Below are 19,441 nucleotides of genomic sequence, written 5' to 3'. Positions count from 1 at the left end.
CCGGCCTCTGGGGGCCCCTCAGCATGGCGGTGGCGGTGGCGATGGCGCCGCGCCAGGCGCCGCCGCCGCCACCCCGCGGCCTCCACCGGAGCGGCGGGCGGCCGTGGCGCTCGCCGGCCACCGTCGGCGCGCAGGCACGCGGCCTCCCCGGTGGCGTACCGCCGCGCGGACTACACCTCCCGGCAGGCGCCACGCCCCCGGCTTGCCTCGCGCGCCGTCGTGTCTGGTGGGCGGGGGCCGGCGGGAGGTCTCGCGGAGTCAGGGCCTGGTGGGGGCGAGCCCGCGCGCGGGAGCTTTTGGCGGGCGGGGAAGGTGGCGGTGGCGTGGCAGCTGTTAGGCGGCCGTTAGGCGGCCGTTAGGCGGCCCGTCTCCACCTGGTTTCGTCGGCGGGTGCTGCGTGACCTGGTTGGCACTATGGACGTCGAGTGGGAGAGCGACCATCTCTGGCTCTACGTGCTGGCCCTGGGCTTCGACCCGGAGGCTGGCGACAGCGGCTTGGAATGGGGAACGTAAGTGCGAGGGAGAGCCGGGGAAGGAGGAGAAGGCGGAGGGGGGGCCCTTTTGCGGCCGCCAGCCCCCGAGTGGGGCCCTGGGTTTCACCCAGGAGCGCACACCTCAAGAGGAGGGGTGGTCTCGCAATGGCCGCCGAGGGGCCTGGTGCCCTTGGCGGTGTGTAACACAGAGGAAACGCCTGAATTGCTGTAGTGATCTGTGTTACCTATGTCTGAAGAAGTGAAACGCAGAAATCGCAATAACTCTTGCTCTCCGATTGATACATCCCGCGCGGCCATGTGAAGAAAGTGAGCTGATTGGCTCCGTACCTCTTGGTTTGAAAACTTCTGTGAGAGAAAATGCCCTCACGGAAATTATTTCAACGTTGCTAAATAGGCTGGAGGACATATATTCTTAACTATGCAGAAGATAAAGTATTCAATGTATAACTTGTAACGCTTTAATATAAAGTAGTATTTTGTAATCTTAAGTGGCCGGTAAGAATGCTGTGTTAATTCGGCGTCCTAACTACTTCTGATGTAGCTGTTTATTTCTGTATTAGGAGGATGTTTGATAACCCAAACAACAGTGTGTTTCATGTCTTTGCCCTCTTCTTGTTTGCTAAGCTGGATAAGTCCCGCGCAGCAGAAACTTTTGGGTAAGTATTTGGCTTGTGATGTTACTGCTGCGCACATAATCAAAAGTCTGGTTTATGCAGTTGCTGAGGGGGGGAAAAAGTGGTCTCTTGGGGAATGCTCTGGAAAAAGAATGTACAGTCAGATAATTTGTTTCCTCTTGATCACAACTCTACTATGTATCAGAAAATTTGCCTTAATTAATGTTGTTTCTGGTAGTATCTGTAACTTGGCAAGTTTGGTAAAAACTTTAATAGCTGCCAAGTAATCTACCTTTCCCATTCATTTCCCTGACCAAACAGCAAGTAATGTTTCCCAGTTATGGATTGCTGTCAGGATCTTCAACATGGCAGGAACCCCATCTTCATTAATGTTTTAGCTCGTATAACTGGGCTGTTTTAGTTTACACATTAAAGAAGTGGCTGGAGGAATGCCAGTGATATGAAAATTGTCAGTGTTCTGGCCCTTTTTTTTTTTCCTCTTCCCTTCTCCTGAATTAAAAAGAGCTGCAGACAAATCTGTCTCTGAAATAGTCTGTAATTAACTTACTATGGCAAGAAAACCTTGTCATTTAACAAACTTTTAGCTATTCTTGGTCTAGGCTATATCCTCTCATCTTCTGGCTCCTCCAGGAGGCATCACTAAGAAATCTTTGTCTTATTAACCATTATAAGAACAAGACTTAAGTAACTGAATGTTTGAACATGTTTTGAAATTGGTTTTTCTTTTTTTCTTCTTCTTTTTCCCCTTCCTTTTTAAACGGAAAGTGACTGTTTCTTTACACTTGGAAACTTCACAGATCCTGAATTTAGGAAGCAGTGCTGTATATGGCTAAAAGATATTGCAGTGAGTATTATGAAGAGTGGAAACTGATGCTCTACTGGTTTCTGTGACCTCATTCTTTTTTTGAGAGAATATGTGGTGCTTTTAAATAAGAGTTTTAAATAAGGGTGTTTTACCAAAGAATTCAGTTTTACAGTGTCTTATGTCGCATAGTTTATCTTAGACTTGTTTGAGGAAAAAATTGTGGCATGGTGGAATTTACATGACAGAGACAATCTTGCGTCTTAAAACTGCTGTGGCTTGATTCTGAATAATGGTATTTGATTAAACAGAAGTCTAGGGGGTTCCTCAGCTCTGGGTGAGAATAATTTTCTTCAACTTGAGAGATGTTTGCCTAAGTTGCCTGGGAAGGTGTTTGTTATTGTGAAAGTGGTTTCAGATACATGAAAAACTTTAATATTAGTCTTTCCGTATATATGGGGGAAGGGACTAAAGTTTAAGGTGAGCTTTCTAAAGGAAAAGAGACAAACCAAAATTGATTGCTTCAGGTATCATTGATTATTATGTTGTCTTCTCATGCTGCCTTTGTTTTAATGATCATTCCAGAAATCAGGTCTTTATGTACTGGAACACTTATTTTTTAGTAGTAATGGACAAGGTGAAAGCCAACATTGCAATATCTTTGAGTAAGATAAAAGCAGAACAAAGTACTGATTAATGATTTCAGTAGAAAATATGAAAAAAAACTTGAATACTTTTTCAAAGGTAGGGATTACCAGTTAGGAGTGAGGACGGCAGAGATTTCTAACATTTACCCAACACTGATTTCAGTCTTTGTGTTGAAACTGTCTTTCGCGTATAGAACTAGGAATGGTGGGGGGAACATTCAAAAAGTTGTAGTCTCTTCTGCTGACCAGAGTAGATGTCAACGGTGGTGGCAAAGTAGTTTAGCTTTTTCTGGTACTCGGGTAAATATTTGATGGCTGTTGTATAGGCTTTATTTCTTAGATTAGTTTTGTGTTTAAAACCAATTTAACTTTTCTAGAATGAAGACCAAAACTGTCTTCCACAAATTACACCTTCTTCATTTCTTTCTCCTGCTGGTCCTAAACTTATTCACCTATTATATCGGTTTGCAAGACATGTAGTGGTTGAGGACATGAAAACGAACTCTGTAGGTAAGCTGTAATGGAACAATAAAAATGCTTTTTGTCACGTTTGACAGTGAATCTGTCAAGTCTTTAATACATGCCAAGAGCTTTAAGTAGTTCTGAGTTGGCTGCTCAGTTCAAAACCTTTCACAGGGTTCTGTGCACTGGCATAGAGCTACTGCTGATAGAACAGTGCAGATTGTTTTGCTTTCTGTTGCTTTACGGGTCTTGCTCTAAGGCTCATCTGTGTAATGCTGTACACCCGTTACACACACAAGCAATGGTTTGGTTCAAAAGTATTGGACCACTATACCATAGTCTTTCTCACAGCTTGAGGAATTCTGAAGGATCAGAACTGTCTATTCTACGCATCTTGTATTGTTTTGGTCACTTAAAGAACAGGGAAAGGGAGTGAGAGTGAGGGAATGAAAATGTATACAACAGAAAGAACTGGCAAAAAAGACAGTACGCTGCATATTCTATTTCAGTCCAGGTAAAATGGGCATCTTGATTTGTGATTCTTTCAGTTCAAACTAGGTAGATTAGGAAGTTGTGTATTTGCTAAAAGTGAATAATGTAATCCAAACATTAACTTTCATTTAGGCACTGATATACCTTTTGCTGAAGCTGTAAAGTTGAGACCTAAGGATGTGTACATGGCAAATGCAAGATGTAGAGTCGCATACAATAAACTTCTGCAAATTTTTCAAAAGGAAGATTTTGTTATTCAAGAATATGAGAAAAAAGCACAGTAAGTAATGCATTTAAAGAAATTGAGTCTTTTCATAAGAGCTGACTTTTGTGTGTGTGTTTTTAAAAGGATTTGAGGAGGCTGCATCTACTTTACATCATGACTTCTGTTGAGCTTCTCCCCATTTTTTCCCTCTTCACCTCCTTTAATTGACAGTTCTACTGTTTGTAGGGTCTTTTGTGAAGCATAGTAGTCTAAAGAAATTAGTTCTTCAGTTAGGAGATGCTATATTTTGGAAGATATGGTTACTCGGGTGTTAAAAATGATCAGGGAATTCTGCATGTGTAGCACTATGATTTCTTAACATTTGAAGGGTCATATCTTAGAATATAACTGGCTCTGGATGAAACATTTGGTCTTTGCTTAATCACTGTGGGACACATTTTATTTACATAATCGTTAATTATTTCATCAAAATTATGCTATTCTTTATTCTTGTGTATGGAAAACATTCCCAGTTTGAGAAACAAGAATAACTGGAACTTACTGTGCAGGCATTTGAATTTGCATAATTTGGGTGGGATAGTTTACACGACTGGAGCACTGTCATGGACAGTTGCAAGCTGTTCAGTAAATGACAGAAAAAGAGCAGTTGCACTGTATGTAAAAGAGCAGTTTGAGTGCATGTAGCATAGCTCCGTCTGTTTCATGCCTTTGGATCAAGATCAGAGGGTTTAGCATTAAGGGAGACCTCATGGTGGGTATCTACTATACACCTCTTTCTCTATACCAGGGAAGGTATTTGAAGCCTTCTTCAGAGGAATCAAACACACCTCAGACTGGCAGGCCTTGATTCTTATAAAGGACTTCAGCTTACCGTGGTATTTGCTGGGAAAGCAATACAGTGGTGCATTAAGAATCTGGGAAACTGGAGTGCACTGACGATGGCTTTGTAATGTGATCACTGGGTATGCTGTGTGGGAGTGGTGCTCTTTTGAACTCACTGCTTACAAGTAAGAGAAACTTTTCTGGAGATGTAACTGCCAACAGGAGCCTTATGGTCACTGCAGCCGTGGCTGTAGAACTTAAGATCCTAAGGAACATGAGGAAGACAAGTGGAAGAATAATGACACAGGACTTAGAAGAGTGGATTTCCACTTGCCCAGGAAACTGCTAGGAGGTGTCCTGTGGAAAGCAGAAGGGCTCAGGAGTGCTAGGTTATTTTCAGAGATCCTTGCTGAAGCTCAAGTGTGGTCCGTCCCCTTAAGTGGAAAAAGAAACAGGCATAACAAGAAATAAACCTGGTTAAAACAGTGAGCTAGTGATAGTGCTCAGAAACCAAAGCAGCAGCATATGGAAAACGGGACTGACTCCCAGACGTAAATACAGAAATATTTCTCAGGTGTGCAGTGATGTAGTTACGAAGGCCAAAGTTCAGCTAAAGCTCCAAGAGCCTGGTAAGAGCCTGAAAAAAGGCTTCCATAGGTATGTTACTAGGAAGTGGATGTACATGAAGGATTTAGGTCTGCTTCTGAATGAAATAAGTTAAATTACAAGTGTCACAGGCTGAAATACCTAATGCCTTCTTTGCCTCAGTCTTCATGGGTAAGGTCAGTAGTGCAGTCTCTGTGCCAAGAAGCAGTGATGAAAGAAGCAACAGACCAGTGATAGTAGAAGAGGGTAAAGAGGAGGTTTGTGTGTACAAACTGGATGTACACAGACCTTTGCTACCTGATAGAATGCATTCAAGGGTGCAGAGATACTTCCCTGGCATTATTTCAGAACTACTCTGTCATCTTTGGAAAGAGAGAAGGCTAGCTGAAGGGGTGAGCCCAAACGGTGGTAGTGCTTCAAAGTCTAACTGGTAGCTTATCATGAGTGGAGTTCCTCTGGGGTTGATACTGTGTCTTATACTATTCCTTGTCTTCATAAGGGGTATGGATGACAGGATTGAATGCAAACCCACCAAACTTGCAGATGATGCCAAACTGTGAGGAAAGGTAGATATACTGGAATGAAGAGCCATTACGCAGAGACCTTCCTGGGTTTGGAGGCTTGCCCAACAAGAATTGTGTGAGGTTTAACAAAGATCAGTGCGAAGAACAACCGAAGGTGAGAGTAGTGTTGGGTCACAAGCTGAGCACGAGTCAGCAGTGTGCCCTGGTAGCCAAGAAGACCAACAGCCTCCTAGGCTGTATGAAAAGGAGCACAGCCAGCAGATCAAGAGATTCACTCTGCCTGGCAATTGTAGGGCCACACCTGGAATACTGTGTTCAGTTTTGGTCCCCCCCCAGTTGAGGAGGGAGATTGAAAGATGGGAGAGATTCTAGCAGAGGACCACAACGGTAAGAGGGTTGGAGAGCTTGACACATATGAGTAAAAGCTGTAGAAATTGGGTTTGTTTAGCCTGAGGAAGACAAAGCTCAGGGGATTTAATCACAGTCTTCAATATCTAAAAAGTAGTTGTAGAGAAGATGGAGGTACTGTCTTCACAAGGATGTATGGTCACAGGACAAGAGGCAACAGGCCCACGGTGCGTAAGGGAAAACTCCATCTGGATGGAAAAAAAAACAATTAAAAAATCTCATGTGGAATAGGTTACCCAGAAAAGTGGTAGAGTCTCCCTTGCTGGAAACATTCAAGACTTGGCTTGACAGGACTATGAGTAACATAATGGAAGGCTCAAGAATATAATTTCCAGAGGTCAAAGTCTCCTAAACTTCTCTGATTTCTATAATTCTGCATCTCCTCTAACTCTGCTTGGGAAGTATTAGTGCTCTTGCTTACCTTGTGAGTGGTACCCTTCAAAAACTTAATTCTCTATAGCTTTTTGATTCTTAACAAGGCATCAGAACTCTGAAGATCCTTCAGAATTCAGCATGATTCAGGGGCACCCACTGTTTCTGAAAATCAGGCCACTGTGGTTTTTGCATGCTTAAAAATTTAATAGAAGCACTTTGGCTTTGGCAAAAGAACTTTGGTGGTCCAGCTGCTTGTACTCCAGTATTCTGTTCTCTAGTTCTTTGAAACTGAGGGATTTGGGTACTGTACAATTGCTGAATATATTTGGAGGTTTATGTTAATAAAGTTCATTTCTAGTAACTTCATTATTGTTCTTGGGTCTAATAAAAGCCGTTCCATTGCAATAGAATAAGCCACAGCTTAATTGCTTAATTTACAGATATCTTAGTGGCTTTCCTGGCTGTCTTTCTGCACGAAGTCATGGTGAGGAAGTCAAAGATAAGTTGGGGGTTTTTTGGGTTTGGTTTTCTTTTTTTGGCATCATTCCAAAACTGTCTCAGTATGCAGATTTAGAAAGAATGAACATGACTGATTAGTGATTGTAAGGAAATCTGAGAACAGCAGAGTAGAAACTTGGATTCTTTAAAAATATGTGGTAACTGTTAGCTTTTTTCCTAGGCTTTTAATTGAAGAAATAAAACAGATAAAGTCTGAATATGCAGTCCTGCAGATACAGTCTTGCAAGTAAGTGTTTTTCCTTATAGCTAAGTTAGCATATATAAAATCAGTTTCTTACTCAATTTTATGAAATATGAACTATAATTTCATTGTAGTCCACTTGAACTTTTGTTTTGCATGCACATATAGGATGAAACAAAATGACCAAAACAAAAATGGCAAAACTGAGAGAATTCAAAAGGTGAGCATTTTTTTTCTGCTGTGGCCGCGTACTGTATTTCTTCTTACATTTCTGCAACACTTACTCTCAGATACTGTTATTTCCACTTGTCTGCCTGTGATTATGCTAGCCCCTTAATCTGCCTTTATGCTGTTTTGATACTCTGTCATTATAAGTGGCAGACATTCTAACGTAGCGTTTTTGTCCTTCTTGCCTATTAAGGTACGCAGTATGTGGACACTTGTAGTGGAAATGCTTACATCTCTGAAAAAGGAAAAGGAAGTTGTGGATTCTGTGCTTGATGTACTTGAAGATTGTGTTGGTCAGTGCATTTTAGATGGAACTAACATTGTTCTCAGGGTTCCACGGCTGTTGGCTCACAGAGTTGTAAGTGACATACACCAAGTAAGTAATTTTTGTCCTTCTTGCTAAACTGTATTTTATTCTTTTTTTTAGCCCCCAGGGGTGTAATTAGATACCTTTTAAAAAAAACAAACCTACTTCAGAGATGATAAGATGTGGTTGCTCAAGGATGAAGAAAATATGTCTAATTTGTATGTAAAAGTTTGTTATGATTATGCTGCAGTTTTGGATTGGTTATATTTCAGCCATTAACTTTTAAAGTTCAATAACTGCATTGATAAGTCTGCCTGATTAGTACTTGATTTTTTTTTTGTTGTTTAGACATTAAAACTAGGTTGACCAGTTTAATTATTGCTTTAACTAATGGGCTTTTGTTTCCAATGTGTGGTGTATGGTGCTGTTTAGGCCTGTTGCATCTTTTGGGGCAGTGGTTAAACAGCATACCTCATTAGTTAAGGTTTTCTTAGTTCGTATTGCTTTATAGGCTGCTTTCAAGCAGCTGATTCTAGAAAACAAACCTGAGGCTTAAATCTAGCGTGCATTTTTTGAAAAATGAAACAGTCAGGAACTGAATCAAAATACAAAGTGGAACTTTGTATGCCTGCTCTGACTGCAGAAGACATAACTTTCTGATATTGATGCTGTTCACTAATTCTTTTTTTTCTTGCTTGTTATACTTCAAGCGTTGTACAGGAGATGTATATAAAGCTGAAAAGCTGAATTTCTTAACAGTCATTCAGTTATTAAATGAAGCCCTTAGGACATTGAGAGATGAACGTTGTCAATTTGAATTAAAAGAAGAAATTCAGGTCATTGAGAATAGGATTATGCTCTGCAATAAAGTACTACAGGATTTTGAAGCAGAGAGGTAATTGTTTGGAAATTTTCTCTGGTTCCTTGTTCTTTAGTCTAAGCATCATGTCTTCCTACCTTGGAGTCTTTTCTAAAGTAATATTTATAGTGAGAACAATCTTTTTGCTTTGCCTCTGGGAAATTCACATTTGTCTTGATTATCTGTATAACTTTTACTGAGATTCTTCTCTAGGTAACTTCAGCTTTTTGCCCTTGCTTCAGTAATATTTTAGGCTTTGTTCCTGGGGACTTCGTTTGCTAGCTGATCTATTTTTTACATATTTTTTTTTCTTGTTATATTAGTCAATTCTGGAATTTTAAAACTTTACCTGAAATGAGCTTAGGGAAAGTTTAAGTGTGTATCTCATTGTCTGTATGTATTTTAGTATAGTTCTTCCAATTCTACTGTAAGAAACACGAAGACTACCTAGTGGCTGCTTTTTAGGTTGTGAATTTCAGTTAGTTCTTAGTGCATGCACAAATGCATGAATAAGTTGGTACATATCAAACATTTTTCAGGATAAGCGGGCCACATAATACTCTCCGTCTTTGTGCAGAATTGTTATCTCCACCAACAGACGTGTTACACTCATTTTCCATGCTCATATGTTACAGGCTAGAAACAGAGCAACAGCATTGTGTGTCAACGGGTGGATATATTTCTAGAGAACAGGAAGACTGGGAAGTGAATTGGAAAAGCTTTCTTAGCCTGTGTCCTTTTGATTTAGTCTTGGATCAGGATCCAGTAAGTAGTGTTCAATTTATCTGATTCTGGGGAAGAGAATGGGTGAAGGTGAGAGAGGATGTACATCTAAGCTGGTGTGTTCTGTTGCAAACACTTAAGCTTTATATGTAAGGTTAGGGAATCAGATAGCACAATATAGCAGAAATTGCTTTATGAAGTAGTCTTTCTTAAAGAAGTTACATTTGACTTAATGACAGCTGGTGTCTGCATTTGAGATGGGGGATGGAACCATCTTGTCAAGACAATAGATCAGCATAAGAGTGAGCTGATTGGTTTTGGTTTTGTCCATGTCCATTCCCCCTGTGGAAACTGAGCTTTCATGTGCTATCAATCCGAACAGCTGCTGAGTTCTGTTTTTCTGTTGTAAAGTGATCTGCTTGATGAATGAACGATAACACTGACATTGATACAGGGATCTGAGGTTATACCCCTTGCCGAGCTACCCAGCAGAGAGAGGGAAAGTTTCGTGTTGAGTCTGACAGCTGGTTTGCAGAAAAGCTGTTGTAAATAATTGTCTATTAGTTGGTGTTGATATGCAGATTTTTTCAGCCTGCTTGTGTGACTTTTTCTTTTTTTTGAAAGGAACTTGATTTGTTACCACCTTTGCCACCCCATTCTTATATTGAAGAAGAAGAGGAGGATAGTGTCCTTTATCAGCAACTGGTATCAGCTTTAGGTGGGTGAACAGGAGAAGTTTCTTTTCCTTCTCCCACCCCCCCTCCCCCCCCCCCAAGTTGTTAAAAGTTACCTGGAGTCAAAAAGACTCCCTGCTTGCATTTGCAAGTATCTTTGATAGTCTCTGATAATGTGGTTCTGAATGACTCCTTGCCACAATTGCCTTACATTTTTCAACCTTGTTGTATCTCAGAGATACTCTGACGCTTTTGATATGGCAAAAAAAACAATGCTGGAGCTGTTTGGTATTTTGTTGTTCTTGCACGAAGGATGTTGAGACAGATTTCCATGTATAAAGGTTCATTCATGGGTTCTAGAGAGTACATTCACATTAACAGTAAAAGTTGCTTCAGGTTGGAGGAGTAATAAGAAAGAGGGAAGGAAGATAAAACTTTTCCCATTGGCCGGATGGGAAAAGAGATTGAAGGTGTCCTCCCAGGTAGGCATCTTTCCCTGGTGCATTCTGAAATACTTACTCCACAGTAACGGTGCCATTTGATCAGGACCTTACTTGATCTCTGTGTTCGTTGCTTTAAGTCTTTAGGTTAACAGTGCTGACCAGAGCTCACTTCCATCAGATATGGATGTTGCACATGCTAATCAGCTGATGAGCTGGTTGTATTTTACTGGGTAGTGCTTATTGATCAAGTGTTGACTGTCCCTGATATAGAGTTATAAATTAGAAGCTAGAAAGCAGGGGTGAAAAAGGAGGAGGAAGACAGCTTGAATCATATGTCATGTGCAGTCCCTTTTAGGAAAAATGACATAGCAGATGTGTTGGAATTTCAAGCTGCAAAGCAATAGGGAGAAGATGCTTTTGATTACAAAGGTGAAAGCACTGCTCCAGCAGTCTGAGGGTATGTAGGGTGTAAGGCTAGAAGCTGCAAAGTAAAGGCTACAGAATTGCAAATGGAAGGTCATTTACCTTAAAAATTTCAAAGATTAAAGCACCGTGCAATAATGCTGTGATCTTCTGGTAATATCAGAAAGCTTGAGACAAAGTGGTGTCTGTGGCATTCTCTCTACTCTGTGGTTAAGATGCTTGATCTGAGAATCCACCCACTGAGAAAACTAACTTTCTGCCTGTTAACGTGGTAAGCTTTAAAAAAAATGTTAACCTCACCTAACTTCTTGAAGTGAGTTTGGATGTTGGAGGTGTTGTTGAGGTGAGCACAAAACAAAATGCCATTTATGTTTGCAGAAGCTGGAATTCAGGGTTAGTAGAGAACTACTGAGGTTAAACTGGCTGTTTATCCAAATGATGTGCCAAAATAGATATTTATTATTATGGAGAGACCTGAGCTGAGGTACATGTACCTCTAATAATGTGCAAAACATTTCCTTTAGTGTGCCTTGCCTTGCTTGGATTGAGGCAGTGTTGAACAGAGGGATGAGTATGTCCACAGAGATACTTACTGATAAATGCAGGTGAAGATGGTGGGGAAAACGTGGGTGGAAATATACTTTGTGGAATTGATGTGCCACTCAATTGATGCGTATGTGGAGAGGAGGGGATGATGATGACGTGGCTGGGATTGTAGTCTGGAGGAAGGTGGAATGTATCATTGATGTCTGCAGGGCAGCAGATAGAATCATGCCTCTCAAACATGCGTTCAGGAACAACACAAATAGGTGCTGGCTGCTAGTGGTATCTGTGGCTGCAGGTGGTACCTGAGCAAAAGGATTTATTTCATTGTCCTGCTTATGTATTAGTTTATTTTTCTTGAAGTTTTTATAAAGTCCATCCTGTGAATAGTCTGCAGAAGTGGTCTGAGTCACTTGTGTCACCAGGGAAGCCTGAGCAAAAAAAAATGGAGGCAATAATAAAACTCTTGATTTGCTTTTCTAGATGTTTATGACTCTCTTCATGAAGTACATCATGAGAAAGATGATGGAGCATTGGAAACTATGACGGATAGGTCAACACCACCACAAAGATGGTATGATGTTATTGAGAAATTGATAAAAAAGCAGTGGGAAAAATAGAAATTTACTTGTTGGAGTTGACTGTATTGCATCTCTTGATCTTTAGAGGGATATTTCAGTAGCCCACTCCTTACATGTCACATCTACCTGATTTAGCAAGATAGTCCTAAAGTAACTGCCACTTTCTCCAGCTGGTGACTGATTGATCAACTGGTTGCGGCTAAATAGGATGTGCAGCAGCCAAGTTGCAAGGTTTTTAACTCACTTTGTAGCTAAGTTCTGTCAAGTTATAAGAGGTAGGTGGAGAAAACAGAGAATTCTGTTTCTTAGGCTGGGTTGAGGTAGGCATATATGTTCAGTATAGCCTGAGAATAAAGGAACAGGCATTCACAGGAGCCCTTCTTTTGCGTTAAAAAAAACCCCACCAACAACAAAAAACCACACCAAAACAAAAAAACCCAACAACTAAAACCAAACCAAACCAGAAAACCCTGACTCCCAAGTACAATTACTGTGCTAAACCTTCTTGACAAGGCTTTTCTCATGAATTTCCTAAAATCACTTTGTTCTGTAATTTCTCTTATTGTAGTTCCAGCAAAGGATAGAACACACAACAATGGTATTCTAAATTTGGCCTGTTTGTCATTTACTTAGTCCAGGGAGGTTTCATGACCTTTTGAATAACACTGTATTTTATATTATGACTCCTACAGATATTTGAAAGTTGCCTGCTAGGAGAGAAAGGGAGTTAGCAAAGGAAGGCTGTCCTATACTTGGACATCAGTAGATGTAGTTGCATATAAGTCTCAAAGGTTGTCCAAGTAGTTAATAATTAAAGCCTGGATTTCTCTCAGTGATTTCATACAGCATGGATTTTCATCTGCTTCTGATTCTAAAGACAGGTAACAGCAAATATTAACATTTTAAGGTGCGTTCTTCCTAAGAAGTGAGGACTGTACCTAACATTTTCGAGAGCTATACAATTAGCACTACTCTCATCAGAAGTGGTAAGACTCAAGTTTTTGGTAGCCAGGTGTTTTTGTTAAATATCAGTCAGTTCTTATAGGAACAGACCTGTGGATGCCAGAGGTGATTCAGAGGAAGAATATCTAGGGAAAAACATTACCGAGTCTGCAGAAAACTTTCCGGTTATCTTTGATTGCAAAATACAGATAACGTGTTTACAAAATGTATCACAAAATCCCTTCTTTTTCTGTTTGGTAATCAAGGGAAAAGTTTCAGAATTTATTAATTTTGGGAGGCTGATACACAAGTAGGGCTGAATCTGCTCTAATTGTCACATGTTCTCCCTATAGTAAAATTGCCTTCTGATGACCGGGACGAATTGAGGGAAATCGTAACGGACAGATACGGGGCACACAATATGTAATGGCCAAATTGCTTAATTTGTTTCTAAAACCTCTTTTGTCTTTTTTTGTTTGTTCGTTTTTAACCCCCCTCCTGTCCTCCCTCCCATCCCCCCACAAGGATCTCTTCACTGTCTTTGGAGTTGTCAAAAGCATCTGAAAACAGAGACGTGTTAATTGAAAAGGTTATTCTTCAGTAATTTCCTACCTTTCAAAGAAGTTAAGCTTACGATACTTGCTTTTTACATTGATTGAAGCCTAGAGTTAGTATTTGGGGGGGGGGGGGGTTGTGGGCTTTTTTTTTTTTTTTGTTTTGTTTTGTTTTGTTTGTTTGTTTGTTTGTTTTTAAGTAGTATTTTTACACATCTGAATCAGTCCCGTAAAAACTGTAAAAGCTAACTGCCAGGGACTTCATTAAGCTTTAGGAAAGGACGGTAGGAAGTAGGTGCACTTGCACCTGACTTCCCGTACAATGTACAGTGTGTCACTGATTTCCCTGCTTGCTGACTCCTCGTCTTTTTGGTGTGACCAGTGGTCAGACTTCGGTATTTCTTTAAGTCGTGTGTGAACTTAAGGGTTATAATGTGGCCTAAAAGTAACTTGGATGTATAGATGTCCATTGCACAATTGTTCACTGTAGTGTGTTCGAGGTAGTTGCAGATGAGTCATCTGTGTTCTATCCAACACCCTATCCTAGCTACTACTTATGTCCTACTTTAAATACAATTGTAAAAATATTTTGTGTTTAGTTAGAATTTAAGACTGAAATATTTTTATGGACTAAACGCTAAGGCCATTGCTGTTCAGACTTTGTACAGCAGTTTCTTCATGCTAATTTTCTGACACCTGAGTTTAAAACTTCTAATAATTCCTCTGTATTCCTCTAGAACTTGCATATTGAAACTTGCAAGGAGAACAAAACCCCTGTGCCTCCAAAGATCTTAAAAAATGGAAAGGATGAGTCCGCCATTTCAGAAATGTGGGAGAATGCAGGTGATCATGTTACCCAGACAGAGTCTCCTGTCAAAAAAGAAGACCCTCTTAAGAAAGCCAGAGATGAACTGGCAGAACAGGTTAGGAAAAGTTATTTTTACATTTTTTATTTATTTGGTTTTTTAAAAAATGGTCATTAAGTTCAGAGAACAAATTACTGATTATATCATAAAATGCCTCTTGTAATCTGCATACATCAAAAGTTACTTTTTTTTTTCTGCTAGATAGTAATCAGTGTCACTAAGTTTTAGGGGTGACTGCCCAAAGAAGTACACCTGGAAGCACGGAGCTTGTGCACTTACACTTATAAATCATGGTGAAGTGAATAGCACTTTCAGTAGAATCATGGTATGATTTTTATCACCTCTCATATTTTAATCTATGAACCACTGCATGTATTAAGAATTCGAGAGTCCATTTTGTTTCTGAAGTTATACAGGTTAAATATCTAACAGGGGCATGGGAATTTTAACCAGGAATTTAAGTATTTCCTTTTTTAGGTATTTCATTTAAGATTTAATTGAGGAATTCCTTCACAAGAGTTACTGTAAAATGTGCCACAGCTTAATTTAGAAAGTAAATTGCATCTTTCACTGAAATGGTATAGTTATTTTTCATCTGCTAAAATTTTTTACTAATGTAAATACAGCTCTAGTCTTCATGCTTATGCAGTTCTCAACTAGTGTCTTAAATATATTCTATCTGAGCACATTTTCTTATTTTAAAGATGGTTTCATAGATGATGAGGGAACTTAGAATTGAATTCTGATTTCAGTCCCCTGTCTTCATTTTGTGTTTGTAGGACACTGTGGTTGTTTTGAGCCTAAGTAGTGAATGACAGAAGAGTCAGGAGATTCCAAATTCTTCAGATCATTTGGAGAATGGGATTTATTTTAAGCCATAACTGACAGAAATAAAGAGGTTGTAATTTTGCTTTCTGAGGGTTTGCCCTTCTCTAACATTCTACAGGTTGCAGAAGCAGTGGTATCTGAGTCGCCTCAGGGTGGAGACGGAAAAGGAATGGCATTAGAAGATCTCATTAGCTCGCTGGCTTTTAACCCATTTTTGACAAGGAAACAAATTCCCCGAACTCCAGAAAATCTGCGTAAGTCTAAAACTCTGCTTTTATAATACTCACTGATTAGAAATGTGATTAGTTCATTGACATTGTACTTGTCACACAAGAAGAAGAAGATAATTATTTCAGTGAAGCTGCAAGTTATCCTAATGGCTCACTGTGTAACACAACATAGTAGGCCTAGTAAGATGTAGGCCTAATAAGATGTGGATACTGTGAATTTTATTTAACATAGGTTTTTTTCCTGTGTAGAATCCCCTTGGTGTTGAGTAAGAAAACTAAGCATAAATGATATAAAGCACCTGTACATCTTCCTTCTTGGATTGCTTATGTTACTGAAGGGACAGAAGAAAAACACGTTGATTGAGAGTATGAAAGTACTAAAATTTTACCTTGGTTTGTTCCATTTAGTTACTGAAATTAGAAGCTCATGGAGAAAAGCTGTTTGTACTGAGGGCTCATCAGACATAGAGCTGGCTCCAGCTGAAGTAATGATAGAAGAAGCTCCGACGGATGCTAGACCTATAATGCAGAAGGTGGCAGACTCTAGATCCGTGTGCTCTATCCCTGCGTCTGCTGTACCTGACTTTGATCCTCCCTTGTCAGAAAGGAAGTCCCAGTCAAGTTCTACAGAATTTAGACCTCTGGAGCAGATGAGGATAAGTCATAGCATGGAATCTCCAATTTTGGAAACATCTGGAATGCAAGAGAGTGAGAGAACTGAAGAACAGGAATTAAAATGTATTGTTTTGAACAAAAGTTCTGTAGAAGATCCAGAAGAACAGAGTTTTCAACATGTAAAGAAGAGCATGAATACACCAGATATTTGTTCAGAAAACAAAAGTAGAACAAATGTTCTACCTTCAGACCACTTTGACGGTTCCTTAATGGATGGGATGCTGCACTGGAATGTTTCTCCATTGTTAAGTTCTATCAGTCATGAAGCTACCCACTTGGGGATATTGGATGAGACACTTCCAGAAGAACTTGATAACATAGATCCCAACAAATCTGCAAGCTCAGAATCTGATTTTACTGTAGTAGACAACGCCTACATAACAGGTGGTTCAAAAAATAAGGGGGATAATCAAAAATCAAAGCTAGATCTACAGTCCCTGTTCAACACAAATAAAGTGCTGAAAAAGACTGCATCTAGAAGTGAACAGGAGCTGCATCAAACACATAATGGAGGTGAATCTGTAAGTTGTAGATCAGACCTAAGTCTTGCACTGGAAAAAAGAGAAAGAGATGAACTGTGCGGTCCTCAAGAACTCTTCTGCTTGGACAAAGAATTTACCAAGACACCATCACCAGTATCTCTTAACGAAAGAAAATATTCCCTGTCATCTTTGCTGGTATCCTGTCTACATCTGGAGGAAATGGCATCAGTGGTACACGAAATCCCATTTGACTTAATAGATAAATTGAAGGGTAAGTGTCCGTGTACTTTAGCAACCAGATTTTGCCCATTCTGCCACTGGGTGTACTACCATAAATAACCTACTCTGAATAGCTGAACCCTGCTGTGGAAGTGTAGGGAGACAGATTTTGTATTCTTATTCCTTATGGAAGATGAGACATAAAAACAAAGGAAACATGCTTCCTTTAGTTGCATCAGCATCTTGCAAGCAGGAGGAAAGGTGCTTATCTGACTTTCTGAGGTAAAGTGCAGCTATTTAAAAAAAAAAAGCATTAAGGTGCATTAGCAATGGAGTAATCTGAAGTTAAATTTTGAGAATTCACGAAGTTAGTTTGAAATTGTGTGTTTACTCTGAGCAAATTTGGCTATTTAGAAGTGTGTTGTAGGTAATTGGAACTTTTGTGAGGTCAGTCAGGTGTTCATAGTCTGTAATACTTTATTAATATACTTTTTATTATGAAATATCCTGCATTCCAGCCTGCCTGCCCCCTCACCCCATTTTGAACAGAAGTGTCAACTCTGTTTAACCAGTAGTGAAGTGTTTAGTTATGATGAGGTCATGAGGTCAATTTTTGAAACGCATTAATAAAAATGAGCCAGTAATTGTTATACAGAAGACTTTCACCAGAACAGGTGGTATTTAATGGAGTACTGGTATTTAATGGAGTACTAGGAATTTAACACAAGCTAGTCTCAAGGAGTAGTGAGACTTATACTTTGTGCAAAGGCTTGCTGCAATTTAGCTTTTGCTTAAAATTATGGGTGTACTGATAGCAGATTATTTTACCTTACTTGGAACAGTTATCAAAATTACAAGTACTATTTCATATATGCTTTTTTTAATATACACCAAACACTTTTGGAGCAGTATTTCTGTCAATTAGTTCAATATTGTAGAGTGCTAACTAATACACTTTTTCTTCCAGATAAAGAGCAGTTGAATGAGAAGCCAGACACGAAGGAACCATCATCAGCATAGAATTTGTAAAGCAGAAGCATAACCGTAGTAGCGCAATTATGGTTCACTTGAGCGTGTAGCATCTTCTCCAAGCACTGCCTATATGGAGAAGTTGCACTCCTTTCTATTTTTTTCCAGAGTCTGTATTCCACTCTCCTTGTTTAAGAGTGTCAGTTGCCTGCTCTGGTTCTTCCAATTTCATGTCATCCATAGTAGCATTCTATGTACAGCCCATCATTTATGTACAGAACTATGTATTTTTTAAAGTATATATTTAGAAATAGCAGCTGTTGAGTAGGTGGCATAAGCTAGAAAATGGAAAAACAAAGTCTCAAATGAGAAATAGTGCAATCTTTGGTGTCTCTATCTTGCCCCTAATTTTCCCCCAGCCCCTCAAAAAAACCCAAAACAAAACAACCCAAATTTTACGTGATGCTCTACATTAATTGGATTCTTCTTTCTTATTGAGGCTTCTGGTCGATATTGCCATCAGTTCTACCTGTTCATAGAGGCTGCTCTCGTTTTATAAACGTCCACTAAAGTGGCTATTTCTTAGGCATATTACAGAATAAATGCTTTACACTGAATTTGTAAAAATTTATGACTTGTGGTAGTGTTAATGCCACTTTATTTTCAAATAGTTGATACACATTTATGACATTGTGGTGTAACTAACTGATAATACTGGTTGTGGTGGGGTGGGAATGTAAAAGTTGAGGTTCCAGCAGATGAACTTACTATTGTAAAAGTACTAACCCGTAACCTGATGTGTTTACAGAGTTTTGAAGCATTGCTAAGTACATTTGTCCTTCTGTTCTGGTATATCTTTCTCTTCCTTTCTTCCAAAACAGTTGCAAATAGTTTTTAAGAAGAATCTCCACTTGTATTTGACATCTTCCTTATAAAGCAGAATTTGACAAGCTTTATTGTTAAAGGAGAAGCCACTGCCCAAGCACTTGCACACCATTTGGGGAGCAGCACACACACCACCCGAGACTTCAGCTGCTGGGACCAGAGTCCCTTCGCAGCGGCAGCTCCCCTGAGCTGACGGGTGCCCTTTCCGACTCCTCGCTTACACACACGCTCACTCCCGGGCGCTTCCTCTCCCCTTGGCTTGACCCGAGGTTTCCCAAAGCAGAGTCTCCGATATGACGTACGCCAGATGAATTTATTGATTGTTACAGTGGTGAAAACAGCTCGAGCTGGGTGCCTCTGGAGAGGGACCCGGGACAAAGAAATCCCTGGGCGATTATACCCTTACAGTCTGAATTCCTGTCCCGTCAGGAGACAGTGCGGGCCAATAGTAGTATTGGGGTCTGGGGTCTTCCCGTTCTTCACTGGGCCCTTTCCTTGTCTCTAGGCGGGCCGATTCTTCTCTTATCTCTAAGATCGCAGCCTCTGCTAAGGTTGAAGCCTCCTTATCTTTCTGGTTTGCACGGTTTCGGGGGCCTTCCTTCATGTAGCCAAGTAAAAGTTCAGTGCACGGTCGGTCGGTGGATCTGGGTGAAAGTTCTTGGGGGCTAAGGCTTCAACAAGCCTTAATACTAATGCTGTGTGACTACTACAGTGACTACTACAACATTATGAAAAGAGTTTATGTGGCTGGTTGCAGAAGCTATAATGTAGCTGCTAACATGTTAACAGCTAAGAGGGAAGTGCTTCTTAACAGCCC

General features: G+C 40.1%; 1 protein-coding gene and 1 non-coding gene across 3 annotated transcripts; both read left to right on the top strand.

Moving 5' to 3' along the window:
• Positions 1-278: 278 nt before the first annotated feature.
• HAUS6 (HAUS augmin like complex subunit 6) lies at positions 279-18,952 on the top strand. Of its 2 annotated transcripts, none has more exons than XM_075526934.1 (17): positions 279-509; positions 1,055-1,150; positions 1,895-1,973; positions 2,956-3,088; positions 3,665-3,812; positions 7,173-7,238; positions 7,362-7,413; positions 7,615-7,797; positions 8,439-8,623; positions 9,223-9,352; positions 9,935-10,028; positions 11,877-11,967; positions 13,442-13,505; positions 14,208-14,393; positions 15,283-15,418; positions 15,803-16,822; positions 17,738-18,952. In XM_075526934.1, the coding sequence occupies exons 1-17, from the start codon at positions 415-417 to the stop codon at positions 17,788-17,790; spliced, it is 2,811 nt and encodes a 936-aa protein (XP_075383049.1). In that variant the 5' UTR covers positions 279-414; the 3' UTR covers positions 17,791-18,952. The 2 variants fall into 2 exon arrangements, with proteins under 2 accessions (XP_075383049.1, XP_075383050.1); XM_075526935.1 differs by having other exon boundaries at positions 1,119-1,150; positions 17,738-18,951.
• Positions 13,209-13,338, top strand: LOC142402861 (small Cajal body-specific RNA 8). The gene has a single exon (XR_012773501.1).
• Positions 18,953-19,441: the final 489 nt, after the last annotated feature.

This window comes from Mycteria americana, chromosome Z (genome assembly GCF_035582795.1).
Source record: "Mycteria americana isolate JAX WOST 10 ecotype Jacksonville Zoo and Gardens chromosome Z, USCA_MyAme_1.0, whole genome shotgun sequence".
Lineage (NCBI taxonomy): Eukaryota > Metazoa > Chordata > Aves > Ciconiiformes > Ciconiidae > Mycteria > Mycteria americana.
Note: the sequence above shows the minus strand (reverse complement) of the source record. Positions and strands in the feature narration are given on the sequence as shown.

Bases quoted from the DNA above. Each gene is read 5' to 3' on its own strand.
- HAUS6 (XM_075526934.1), top strand. From the start codon at position 415: ATGGACGTCGAGTGGGAGAGCGACCATCTCTGGCTCTACGTGCTGGCC. The intron at 9,353-9,934 runs GTAAGTAGTGTT...TTTTTTTGAAAG, and splicing joins TAGTCTTGGATCAGGATCCA to GAACTTGATTTGTTACCACC. The intron at 13,506-14,207 runs GTTATTCTTCAG...GTATTCCTCTAG, and splicing joins GAGACGTGTTAATTGAAAAG to AACTTGCATATTGAAACTTG.